General features: G+C 36.6%; 1 protein-coding gene across 1 annotated transcript in view; it reads right to left on the reverse strand.

The window, feature by feature from the left end:
* The window catches only part of QKI (QKI, KH domain containing, RNA binding), a 161878-nt gene that overhangs the window by 67265 nt on the left and 82100 nt on the right, over positions 1-12513 (reverse strand). Inside the window, exon 4 of the mRNA XM_009320757.1 lies at positions 10806-10856. Within this exon, the coding sequence (XP_009319032.1) occupies positions 10806-10856 (51 nt within the window). The remainder of the gene's footprint in view (positions 1-10805; positions 10857-12513) is intronic.

Genomic DNA, 12513 nt, shown 5'->3' on the forward strand with positions numbered 1-12513 from the left:
CCAACTCTCTCAGCCTTTCTTCACAGGAGAGGTGTTCCATCCCCCTGATCATTTTCGTGGCCCTCTTCTGGACCCGCTCCAACAGGTCCGTGTCTCTCTTATGCTGAGGGCTCCAGAGCTGGACACAGTACTCCAGGTCAATATCAAATTCCCTTGAAAGAAAATGAAATACCAATAAAACCTGAACGTAACAGTCTTCTTGATTCCGGATTATCTTCAGACAGCTTTTTGAAAGGAAGTGCCTCCATTTTCTGAATCTCGAGGTACATAAGATGTTTTTAAATGAAGGCTTAGACCAACAAAACCTAATCTGTGAGAGCAGACACATTCTTCAGAGCATTCTCTAATCAGGAAATACAGACAGTAAGTTTATTTCAACTCATGATTCAATACCATTCATTAGCAGTCACTAATTAACTTCAAAATAACCTGCAACTGTTCTAACATCACTTCTGCATAAACCTATCTGCCTCTAAGTTTATGAGCATTATTAATCAGTATAAAGCTGATTCTGCTATTCAGGTTTAGATGGAGAAAGGCTGACAAAAATAAGCATTCTTTCATCTACCTTAGCATCAAGCAGCACCTATATACCATATAGGTATACACACAGAAGTTAAATTACTCAATTTACAGAGTCTTAACATACTTTAGAAGTTTTATTTTACCGATCATTAACAGGATGTTAAAAACAAAACAGAAAATATATCCAGAATAGACCAGTTTTTATGAACTAGTTATTCTCCCCAACCTAAAAAGGTATTTCTTAAAGTAGGATTAACATGTCAATAACATCATATTTTACTATATAATACTATTAAATTTACTCTTTTAAGTACATAAAAATTCTTCCGTATGTCTCAGTTTTTACTTAAGCATTATTCTAGTTGTATTATATTTTGATTTACCATTATATTTCTACCCAGGAGGAAGACTAGTACACCAAGGTACTAGCCTTGCTAACACATGCCTCTCTATTCCACCTGAAAACTTACCAAGGTGTCTAAAACTCTGCTAAAGTACATGCTGAAAGGCAAAATAGTCTTACTTAAACTGAAAGTCTAATGCCTGTTTTTCATCTAGGATTCTCAAACTAGGGAGAGTTGAAAGTGTTGACATCTAAAAGAACCTAACCTAATACACCTTCCAAAACTAACTCAAGGCATGGCAACTTCAAGAAAGTTGCTTTAAGAAAGAAGTTGCAACTCCAAGAAAATGCAATGTAACAGTCCAGCGGTTGGTACGTTGGTCCAGGAAATGACAATCAAGATCCTAGCACCGCCTCAGCCAAAAATGCATCAACATCACCACACTGATGTTCCAGGAGCGCCCTAACTTCAGGCCAAAGAAAGGCAGAACAAGGCACTTTCCACTTCGCCCTTTTTGAAGGCAGATCACTGCCCAGGAGAGGAGGGGGAAAAAAAAACCAAATGCACGAAGCGCTGGGGGCATCTTTAGCCCAATGATAAAGGACATGACCAGGAGGTGAGTTCCTGTTCTTTTACTTAGGACTGGAAGCTTTTTGCAATTGTGAATGATTGGGTAATATAAATATAAAATGAAGTATAAGTAACACTTTGAAGAGAACCTTTATTTCCAACTTCAGGGTGAGCCTCTTAGTTTTTCCTTTTTCCATTCATATGAAACTTTTACTTTCATCTGTGCAATGAACACAAAAGATGGAAAGCATCATCAGAGCCTGTGGTTTAATGATTTGGGAACTTACAGGAAATACCTGAGCTGTGGGTTCACATTTCTGAATACGTGCTCTATTGTTTAAAGAAAAGTGCTACCACTACTCCTCAGCTGTATTTAAGGGAAAAAAGCATCCGTTCATTGGTTTCTCAGTCTTCTAGTCTATATAGTATAAACTCCAGAATATTTATTCAGCAATTTTTTAATAGTTAAAAAAAACAACAAAAGAAAAAACCAAACAAACAAAAAACCAACCCAAAACACTGTTCTTGACTGCAATTTGGACTACCGTTTACAGCATACTGAATTTTGAACACTGCAATCAATGCAGTATTAGTCACTAGCACGTGTAAAAGTAAAAAACATAAAACAAATTATGTTTTTGTATTCAACGGAGAACATGACCAGCTCTTAGGCTGGTAGTATAATTTCACACTTTTTGAAACATTTTCTTTCCTCTTTTGAAATACTATCATGGGTAACTGCCCCAGATAATTGTTGCATCTGTCTTTACTGAATTTCATCCATTTTTATTTCTCTAATCTGTGTTTTATTTCCTCTCTGCCTTACTTAGATTTGATTGCTGCTTTGCATAGCAAACCTGGTCAACACATGAACACTCCCCTGCTCAATAACTTCAGTGTTAAATTGATCCATTTCTCAGTTAAGCTCATCCTCAAACACCTGTGCTCCGGCTCTTCTATGACAGCTCCACATATAAGTGATGTTGAACAAACCATGAGGGTCAAGAAATAACAAAATAAAACCACACTTTTCTTCAGGTGCTATTCCTGCTTAATCGAAGCATGAATTCCAGCAATTTTCACTCATTTATGTTAGAAGTCTAAGAAACAGACAAAGCTACATTAATTCATACATAGTTTGTTAAATTTCTTTTTTATATGTAATTAGGAATAAATGACCAATTTTTTTTTTTTTTTACTTCAGACTGAATTTACAGCACTGTTAAAGAAAAGGAGGAGAAAGAAATACGAAGAGAAAAAATGTAATAGCTAAGTGACCTTTTGGAGCTATCAGAATAAATAGAGCTGCTCACACCCTGCATTTTAATGTCAACATATCCACACTTCTACTTTCCTAATCTCGATTTGCCTATCACTTCCAGTGTCCAGTGACTCAGCCCCTGCTTGAAAATCCAACCATTTTGCTTTTAGTGTTTTCTCAAGGATGGAGCACATATATTCCTCATCTATGTATGAAAAATAAAAGATGTATCAATAGGGATTTCTCTGCATAAATCTTGTTGAAAGTTTTAAGGGAGCATATTGTGAAGATAACTTTGTAAAATGACAATATAGTCATGTCAACCCTTCACTTTTTTTAGTTACAAAATAATTGTAAGCTTTTAAGAGAACTACTCCTCCCCATTTTCTCATGCTGTTAACATTTACAATAATACGTGATTACTAACCTCAACGTCTTTTCAGAAACTGCTTAACACTTAGTAAGAAAAGTGAAAATTCACTCCAAATCTTTGCACAAAAGTATACGAAGATGTCACTACAGAACATTTTTAACAGAAACTCAGACTGAACATGTTAACATAACCTCAGTGTGCCAAGAAAATGGAAAAGTACCACCCCTTAACCCACGATGTAATAGACAAGTTTCAGATACAGTTATAAAACTGCACAAAACTGCCAGCTAAATTTAAGAAAATCAAAGGGAAAACTCTTCCCTATTTCCCTCCCCCCCAAAAAAAACAACTGAAGTAAAAAAGAACAGATTCATAGTTTTTACTCTTTGTATGCACAAAAAAAAGTTGTGACCTCTGTTTAAGAATATGAACAGTTACCACTGTTTCTTTCAAAGCAGATAACTTGTAAAATAAAATTATTTTTATAGTGATATGTTGTTAGCTTCATTTTAGGACACTGTGATCTTTAGGCTTTTACTATTTGTCAAAGCAACAAAAATAAGAGACTCATGACTCAAACCAAACATACCTAGGTAGTAGTTAAGCTTCAAATAACTTCCCTAGCCATAAACTGTTCTTGCTCAGTGAAGTTTAAAAAAATTAAAAGAGATAAAACAAACTTTCATCACGTCTGTCTTTTTAGATTGGTTCAGAGGCAGGTTGGGGAGGGGAAAGCGTAGAGGAAAGGGAATAACTTCAAACTTTAATACTTTAACCAGGGACAGTTCCAATAGCACTTTACTGCTGGGCTACAAGAACGTGGCAAAATGCAGGAAGGAGGCCGTGCACAGAAAAGCAAAGTTGTTTTTCCTGCCAGGGCCAGGCTGACATGGTTGCAATGCCAGAGCTTTAGCTCAAAACCTGTATCTTACACTGCCTGGGAATGGCTCCTTCTATTCTGGATAAATGTGTAAGTTAACAATTACTGTGAGTTTTGACAAGAACATGCACAGACAGACTGCAAAAAACAGAGGTGGGGAGAGTAATCAGTGTTACAACACATCTCCTGCATAAACTGAAGGGCTTTGCGGAACCCCGACCTTAAAGAAAACCAGGGTATCAGCACTGGTACGATTACATCTAATATTTTTCTTATTTCCCCTTTCTTATTTCAATCCTTGGGATGAATCTACCTTGAAGATTTCCTCTAAGATGCATAATGAAGAGCAAGTACCTCAATCACTCCTGCTTCCTGTAGGTCTGCAGGGATGGCAAGAAGATTCACATGCCTAGGCAGCTAAATGCTATCCTGAATAATGAGATTCAAATCACCTCTTATGCCAACAAGAAAACGTAGCGCTAAGCATAAACCAAACTTTTTCATAAGTGGTTGCTTAAATGAATATTGCCAGCTTTAGACACAGTGTCTGTGCTTATAATTAGACCGCTGATCTTACATAGTCACCTCAGAGAAAGAAACTCTCCCAAATCACAAGTCAGAACTATTCTGAGTTTTCTCGTACAGAAGGGTTTCTTCCTTAGACTTCAGTTCAACAACAGAGCTGAAATGGTAACTCCTCACTCCCACCAAAACAGGTGGCTCACTCCTTTCTCCTTCTCCTCGGCTGCCTGCAGAGTCCTTCCCTCTTCTTTGCACCAGCAACAGCTCTCGCTGGGGCCTTCTAGAGCCAGTTTAACACAGCAGCAAACTACTGCTGTCAGATTAGGTTTTGCCTGTTTAGCAAGCTGAACTGGCTCAGTGACACATCCCACAAGCAGCAGACTAGGCACAAAGGAGGGCACAGGCATATCCCTTTGCAGGAAGCTGCCAGCTGTCAGTCATGCCTTCAGCAGACTGCACAGCCAGCCCAGTCCCTCCCCTGCTGCACTAAACCACTCACAACAGGGGGTGAGGAGGAGGGAGCCCCATGCTCTGACTGCCTGACTTGCAACTCTGTAGACATGTTGGGCACTTATCAGTGCTGCTTACGTCAAATGTAATTTTACTATAATACATCAATTGCTATTTAAAAGTTAAGTATTCTGAAAACTCAGTTTCCACTCACCTCAAGTTAGGCGCGCAAAGCAATCAACATTTTCCACTTTAAATGTTACATCTCAGTTGCTTACCTGAGAAATGAACATACTGTGCCCCATTTATTTAAGGGTGTGGCAAAGAAAAAACCACTAGTCACTCACAGCATAGTGATTAACTCCAAGGAAAAGTTCATTTATGCAAAAAGGTTGTAACTACCAACCTTAATTCTAGCATCTTCTAATTTGAATTTGCAATCTCAACGCTCTTCTTAAAAATGTGTAATTTCACAGGAGACATCAGCTGGGTTTCAGTGGCCCTGTTTCCCTGTTCATCATACAGCAGCACTAATGCTGCCCTATTGCATAAGGCTTTAAAAAAAAAAAAAAAAAGCCTTTTGTAATCGCTTAGGAGTGCTTTCCACTAATGAATTATATAATGAATATGTCACTCAGTTATTTGCTCTCTCTCATTTCTTTACACAGTGATTTCTCCCACAGTACTAAGTTCTGGAATTTTCAGATTTACAGAAGCGTTAGAAGGATGCCTTGCATTTTGGATTAGAGGAGTGTGACCAGAAATGATGCTCAAAGTTAATTCTGCACTCAGCAGGCCTCATGAAACTCTGTCTATTACAGAAGGGCTTTATCTTAGTGACCAGGTACTGCTAAGCAGATGACTGCCCATGGTTCTTATCCCACTGCTTAGATGGTGGCTTGCTCTGCTCTAAATAGCGACCCCCTCTACGGTCCGTGGGTCTTTTGGAGAAGATAAACAGTCAAATTCATTGACTAATGTAACAAACTTATTTTCCACAGAGTATTGTTGTTAAACAGACATTATGCTACAGGTGGCATAAGTTCACAGCATGTTACCAAATATATTGTGTTGTCCAGACAGGGTAAGAGGTTCTTTACCAGTTAGAAACAACTGAGAAGCTAAATTTCAGGGTCACTCTAATCCATATACTAACTGATTTGCTCCATAGCTAGAAAGCTCACCAGTTAATTGCAATGTTTTTATTCAGGTTGAGCTTCCATTCATACAGGCTTTCTGAGCTTTTGTTTTTTGTTTTTCCCCCTTTTTTTTTTTGTTTTGAGGAATGGGCTATGTGGGCTTTGTGTTGTCTGCTTTGGATTCATACTATGGTAATACTTCTAAGCAGTGCATAAATAGTGTAGTATGTTGCTGTCCATGATCTATTCAACTTTTTCTTCAACGGTGACCCATAACCAGTAGTACAGTACTGAGTGGAACAAAGAATATAGCATTTCTGTAGCATTTTATACAGCATTACTGCTAAGGCTGTTAGGTTTTAACACATTCAATAATAACAGTCTAGCCTTGTATTTTATCTCTATTCTCTTACTTTTTCACTAAGCTATCAAAACAGCAAGTTTACTCTAAAACTATAATAATTTAATCTTATGGTGATTACACAAGCATATATTTATATATCTTTGGTTTTTAATAATTTTACTCCCTCCTCCTGAAGTTCTGTTCTTTCCATATTTACTCAGTTGCAACAATTACAAAACAAATTTATTTGTAAACAAATAACCCAGACAACAGTTCAAGACAAACAGAAAGTAACAGGCGAGATACTAACACAAATTAAATAAAACTTCTACTTTAAAAATAAAACAAAATTTTGTTACAGAGAATAGAGAAAACTCCCCAAATTTGTCACTGAGTACACAATTGTCAATAAATATTAGCTAATGAACTAAAGTTGAGTCCTTGAAAGAATTCAGAACTACTGCCTCAAATGATCTCAGCACACAAACTTGCCATGTATTTATGACTGAAACCTTGCACACAGTCTGTAATTATATTGTTTTATTGCAGCAGTTGTCTCAAATGCTTGCAACAATTATATGGGATTTGACACACCCAAGTTACCACCTAGATAACTCAAAGTGTGACCACTGTTCCAAACCTTCTTTATAACTAATTTCATGCAACAACTCTATTGATTAGAATGACTGCAGAATGAGGGGTATCCAGCATGTGGCATGTGTACTCAAGGCCAGATTAAAATGTAGTAATAGTCACGCCAGTTAAAGACTGTATAGCTGAGTGCCAGCTTGGCACTGATATTAAACCGCTCAAAAAAAAATATATTAGGGAAATCTTTCCTACAGTACAGAGATGATGGATATTCAGAGTCGGTATCCCCCTTTACCTCTCAGGTGACATCAATACAGTGATTAAAAAAAAAACAAAACATCAGTAAGCCGGTGGGTAGTTCCCTTCAGCAGTACTACTTTAATGATTCATAGGAATTAAAACATTGCAACTATCAGTACTCTCTGGTGGCTTTCACAGAGAGCTCTCTGGTCCTTCACCGAATCTGTCCTTAAGGTTGGGGTTTGGAATTCTTTATTCGCTTTCTACACTTAGTGAGCTGAAAACCACAAATTTTTCAGTTCATTTAAAATACTACACACTACCATCAGTTCATTATATAGGATGTGTGCAACACATTTAAAATAAAAACCTTGTGAAAATATTTAATAGGAAAAAGTAATTTTAAGTGAAATCATTGAAATAACATTTATGTAAAGGAGTAATTATGAAAAAGTATTTCTGACACTTTTTAAACTTGAAAATAAAGTGTAATAAAACCCTTGCTCATTACATAAACACAAAAGAAAGTGAACGCTATTCATAATTTTAATTCAAAGTCAAATATCACAATATTTTCATTGCATACAGATATACTGGTCTTAGGAGAGACTGTCTAGATATGCATCCTTCAAGATCACATTCAATTAGCAGTCCTACAGCTGCTGTTTAGGAGACATCATCATCCTTCTAAAAAGACATCCAGTTTCACATGAACTTTTTGAATCCCACAAATTTTGGTAAAATGTACAAAAACATTCACCATTAAAAAAAAAATCTCATTGAATAGTGAATCTGCTGACATTTTCATTTGCAAGATTTTGAGTAAAACTGAGTGCACAAACTGAATAAAAACTACAATTAACCAAATTATCACAGCTCCACTGCAAGTCACTGTAGTGTGAAAAATTAAGACTTATTTAATTATGCAAAATTTCAAGTTCTGCTTTTTCAACACAGTGCCCAAAGAGAAGCATGGGTGGATCTAGCCATTTCACTCAGCTAAACAAAAATATTAATGAAGAGAGAAATATCATGAATAAATACTGGACAGATTAAAAGAACCAAACAGAATGTCCTTACAGTATGAAGCCACAGAAGCAAAGTAAATCCTTGATGGGTTAACCAAGTCTGAAGACATTTAAAGTGAGTAATTTTTAATAGATTCCAGTACATTATCAGAAGCATGCAAAAAGTTATTAAAAAATTAACTGCTTCTACTCTTCAGAATACAAGTTCCAAAGTTGTTTTATTAAAACGTCCATTATATACGGTTTTAGATTGCATGCTTATCTGCCCACACAAAAATCAAACCAAAGTTTTACAGTTTAAATTAATATACTTCTGAATAACAAAAGTTGAAGTAAGATGGTAAGGCTGGGGAGAAAAGGTCATTATGTGCCTGCCTGCCTTATGTTCTACAGTGGCTTCATCCATCTTAGAAAATAAGACAGCATTGCGCATGAATTGAGGACAAAAATAATTACACGGTCTGCTCACATCCTAGAGAGAGCGCTAGAAGAAAGGTGGCTTCCTTCATTCTAAATGTTTCCTACTCTTCAGGAAAGCACAAGCATAATCCCTTTGATCAAAATGCATTTCAAATAGATGACAAAGACTTACTGCCGGCCAACAGGTGCTGACCTCCCACTTCCTGACCTGGCCACTTTCTTTTTCCCATCCTCTCCCTTCTCAAACTGGCACAGGTATTAGTTTGGGTCAATACAGCTTATTGACTAGCAAAATTTTTTATCCCACTGAACTATACTCTCACATTAGCTGACCAAAATCTAGCTTCTTTCCTGTCCCTATTGTAACCCTCTAACATGGAACAGCACATTTCCCCCCAGCTCCCAAAAGAGAAGTTGAGCAAAACTGTCCCAAATACATGTAATCCTGTATTGTTATGAAATGATGCAAATTGTCTCTTTTTATTGATAATAAGGAAGAGGAAGGTCCAAAAAAATAACTAGTTTCCTAACTGAATGGGTTTGAAGAAGGTTGTTTACAAAGCACTCAAAGAAACATGGTAAGAATGAACAGCATCAGCATGCCTCTTGTCATTAATATTCTCCATGTTGCAATCGTAACCAATTTTGTTTGCCAACAAAATTAAAACATCTCTAAGTATTCGCTATTACATTTTAATCTTTGCACTGTATTATGACTTAAGAATTCATCCAGATGTGTCACAAATGAACTTCACTACTTTCAAACAGGAAAAAGACACCAAAAACACTGAAAAATTCCAGCCCTTCCCAAAAACCAGCTCTGATATGTCAAAAAACTAAAACCCACGTGTACAGTTTCACAGCTTTGCTTCCCAGTTCTCAGTTAGCACCCATCTAGTATCATTCACAGTCAAAAAATTCTGGCTGTTTCAAATGTCTGCATCTTTAAGTAAGAAAATTAAACACAGCAAAAAGTTCATTAGTGGTGGAGAGAACAGGTATTTCAAGCCTGTATGTTCCATATTTTATGTCTAAAAAACGAGTTGGGGACCCTGCATTTATCATCTGAAGATGTAAAAAGCATCATTTCCACAGCATACCAAGAAGCCACAGTCATCCAGCTCAACTAATCCAAGAACAATTACTGCACTTTGCCTAAGGCCTGTAGTCCCACAACAAGTTTAAGCTATTCTAAGTTGGCGCTGCTGGTCCCACCTTGACGTACTAAAGTGCTTGTGATCCAGTTCATGGTTCTCAAAAGCAACAGGAAGTTTCCAGCTTTAGTTTTCAGCTGGCTTAGCACTGAAGCGGGTCATCATAGTCATTTAAATCACCAGTAACTGTCACAAAGAAGGGAGAAAGTATGCTTATCCAGGGCTGTGCCAGTGGTACTGAACAGCAAGTATTGAATCAAATTGCCTGAAGAGCAGCCCTGGAACTGCAGCCTGAGATACCTGAAGGAGGCAAATTTCCTGATGAGCAGTAGCACTCAAGAGGCTGACTGATTTTTAAAACTTCAGCAATACAGGTGGATAGTTCCTTCCTGTACCTCCAATACAGCCTTCACAAAAGAGCAAAAATACTAATTTAAGAACACCAGTGATACCTTCAGGAGAAACTCAACATGAGCTCTCAGAAATGTCCCAAACATAGAAATAATTACAGGTTTAGACCCAGTACATAAGAGGTTGTTGAATTGCCCTTAGTGAGAATGATGAAGAGCTGATTTGAACACCAGCAGTTGGGAGGTAGCAAATATTAGCCACTTTTCTTTTGTTGTTAAAAAGAAAATCACTATGATGAACCACGCAACACAATTTACATTTTGAAGATAGGTTCAAAATAAAAAACTTCAACAACTATTATCACAAAAACCTATTAATATTAAACTTGTATATTTTTACACCAATTAGGTATTGCAACAGCATCTAACTGATGTGAAACCTGTCAATAATCAATAAAAGCTTAAATATATTTTTCCTCACATCAAGCATACAAAGCAAATTCACCATTTAGGGAAGGGGGGTTTGAGATTCTTTTTCAACCAGCGTCTCCTCAAATTATAGGTGATTTGCAAAAACTTATTGGAATGTTTACAAGAAGTAAAACATTTACTTGCCTCTACCTCCAAAACTGCTGGATCATGGTTGTCTCTGCTCTTAAAGGAGACCTGAAAAGCAAAAAAAAATTGGGCTTGTGCCCTATTTTGCTTCTTTAAGATGTTTAAGAGAGGCACGAAGAGTTGGAATTAGGGTTTTTATTTTATCCTATGATGGACACAATTTATTCCTTCTTGTTTACACTTGAAATTGAAATCCCAAGACGTCATAATATAAGACAACCTAGTTAAGGGAAATCAATGCAAGAATCAACAGAAGTCAAGTCACAAAAGAAAGAACAAACTTCAGTTTTCTTCCCCTCACCCCCACCTCCTTCAAGTTCTCCTTCATTTCAGTGACGAATAACACAAAATACCTTTCCAGAGTTAAGTATTCCTGCACTATCACTACTGGTGATTTGCACACAGTTTTATGAATTAATATTATACATGCTAAAAAAAAAATAATAAAATCAGCTAGAAATTTGATTGAGGTTGTATTTTAGAATTTTAAGATAAAAAGCAATCAAAAAAAAGCTCAAGTCCTTTTCAGGATCAGAAACAAAGTTTCAAAATAGCAAACTAAGTAGAAAAACAATTTTTAGAAGTTCTTTGCAAATGGGAAAAGAGTGAAAAATGCATGAGCTGGCTAGCTATAAAAGGGAGACAAACATGACTTTCTCTTCCACTACTAACATGCCTGTAAGACAGTTTGTATGTATGCTATAGTGATGCAGTTATCAGAACATAAAAGCTGCTGCAATGGTTTTTCAAAAAAATAGTGCATTTCATCTGATAGCATGAGGCTAATTAAAAAAAAAATTAGAAGTCACATTCATACAGATGCAAATGAGCAAAGAGGATAGTTTATTTTAACTAATACCCAATTACTGTTGGGGCAACCATAATAGCTCATTAATTTTAAGCGAGATGGGATGGTACCATGTAATCCATTCAAAAAATGGTTTAAAGACCTTTCTCTATTCCTTTCACCCACACTTCAACTATGTAATTACTATATATGAAAGAGGAAAGTCCAATTTTTTTGGTAAATAGGGAAGTTAAAAATGTTGCTTATGAAAAACATGCAATCATCAAGAAAAACAAAAGCAGGATGCCTAAACATAAGAAAAAATATAACCAAAGTACATTAAAGTACATACTTAAAACACTATTATGAGAAGTTACACTGTCTTTAAATTCTGTATCACAGATAAACTACACTCAACCAGTACAGGGTTGTAATCAATGTTTTAAGTTAAGACAAATCAGTGAACTGGCTGAAGTTCCTCATCGCTACACACATGGAATGTGAACTTGCTGAAATGCTAAACCAGCATTAGACAGCGTCTACACCCTTCTCTGACAAAAGAGTATTTTATTTTTATATACTCAGATAGGAGTATACATTGCTGATACAATGTACAGTTTAATAAGTATTTCTTTCAGGGACAGCACAGGCTTAAGCAACTTACTCAGATAATTGGACTTCTGCACAAGAGTAGGCCAAAGACCTGGGCATCTTCACCCTAGGTCTAACTCCTCAACTTAGTTCTCTGTGTATTACCAGCAATTATAATGTTCTTTCTCCAGCTGCAACAAGCAGCAGGCACCGATTCAAACAGTACTGGCACTGAATTAAATGCTCCAGTGGCATAATTTAAAGGTGGGTTGGTTTGGTTTTGTTTTCTGTTGTTTTGGGTTTTTTGGGGGGGGTTGGGGTTTGTGG

The sequence above is a fragment of the Pygoscelis adeliae genome, unplaced genomic scaffold (genome assembly GCF_000699105.1).
Source record: "Pygoscelis adeliae isolate BGI_AS28 unplaced genomic scaffold, ASM69910v1 Scaffold33, whole genome shotgun sequence".
Taxonomy (NCBI): Eukaryota; Metazoa; Chordata; class Aves; order Sphenisciformes; family Spheniscidae; genus Pygoscelis; species Pygoscelis adeliae.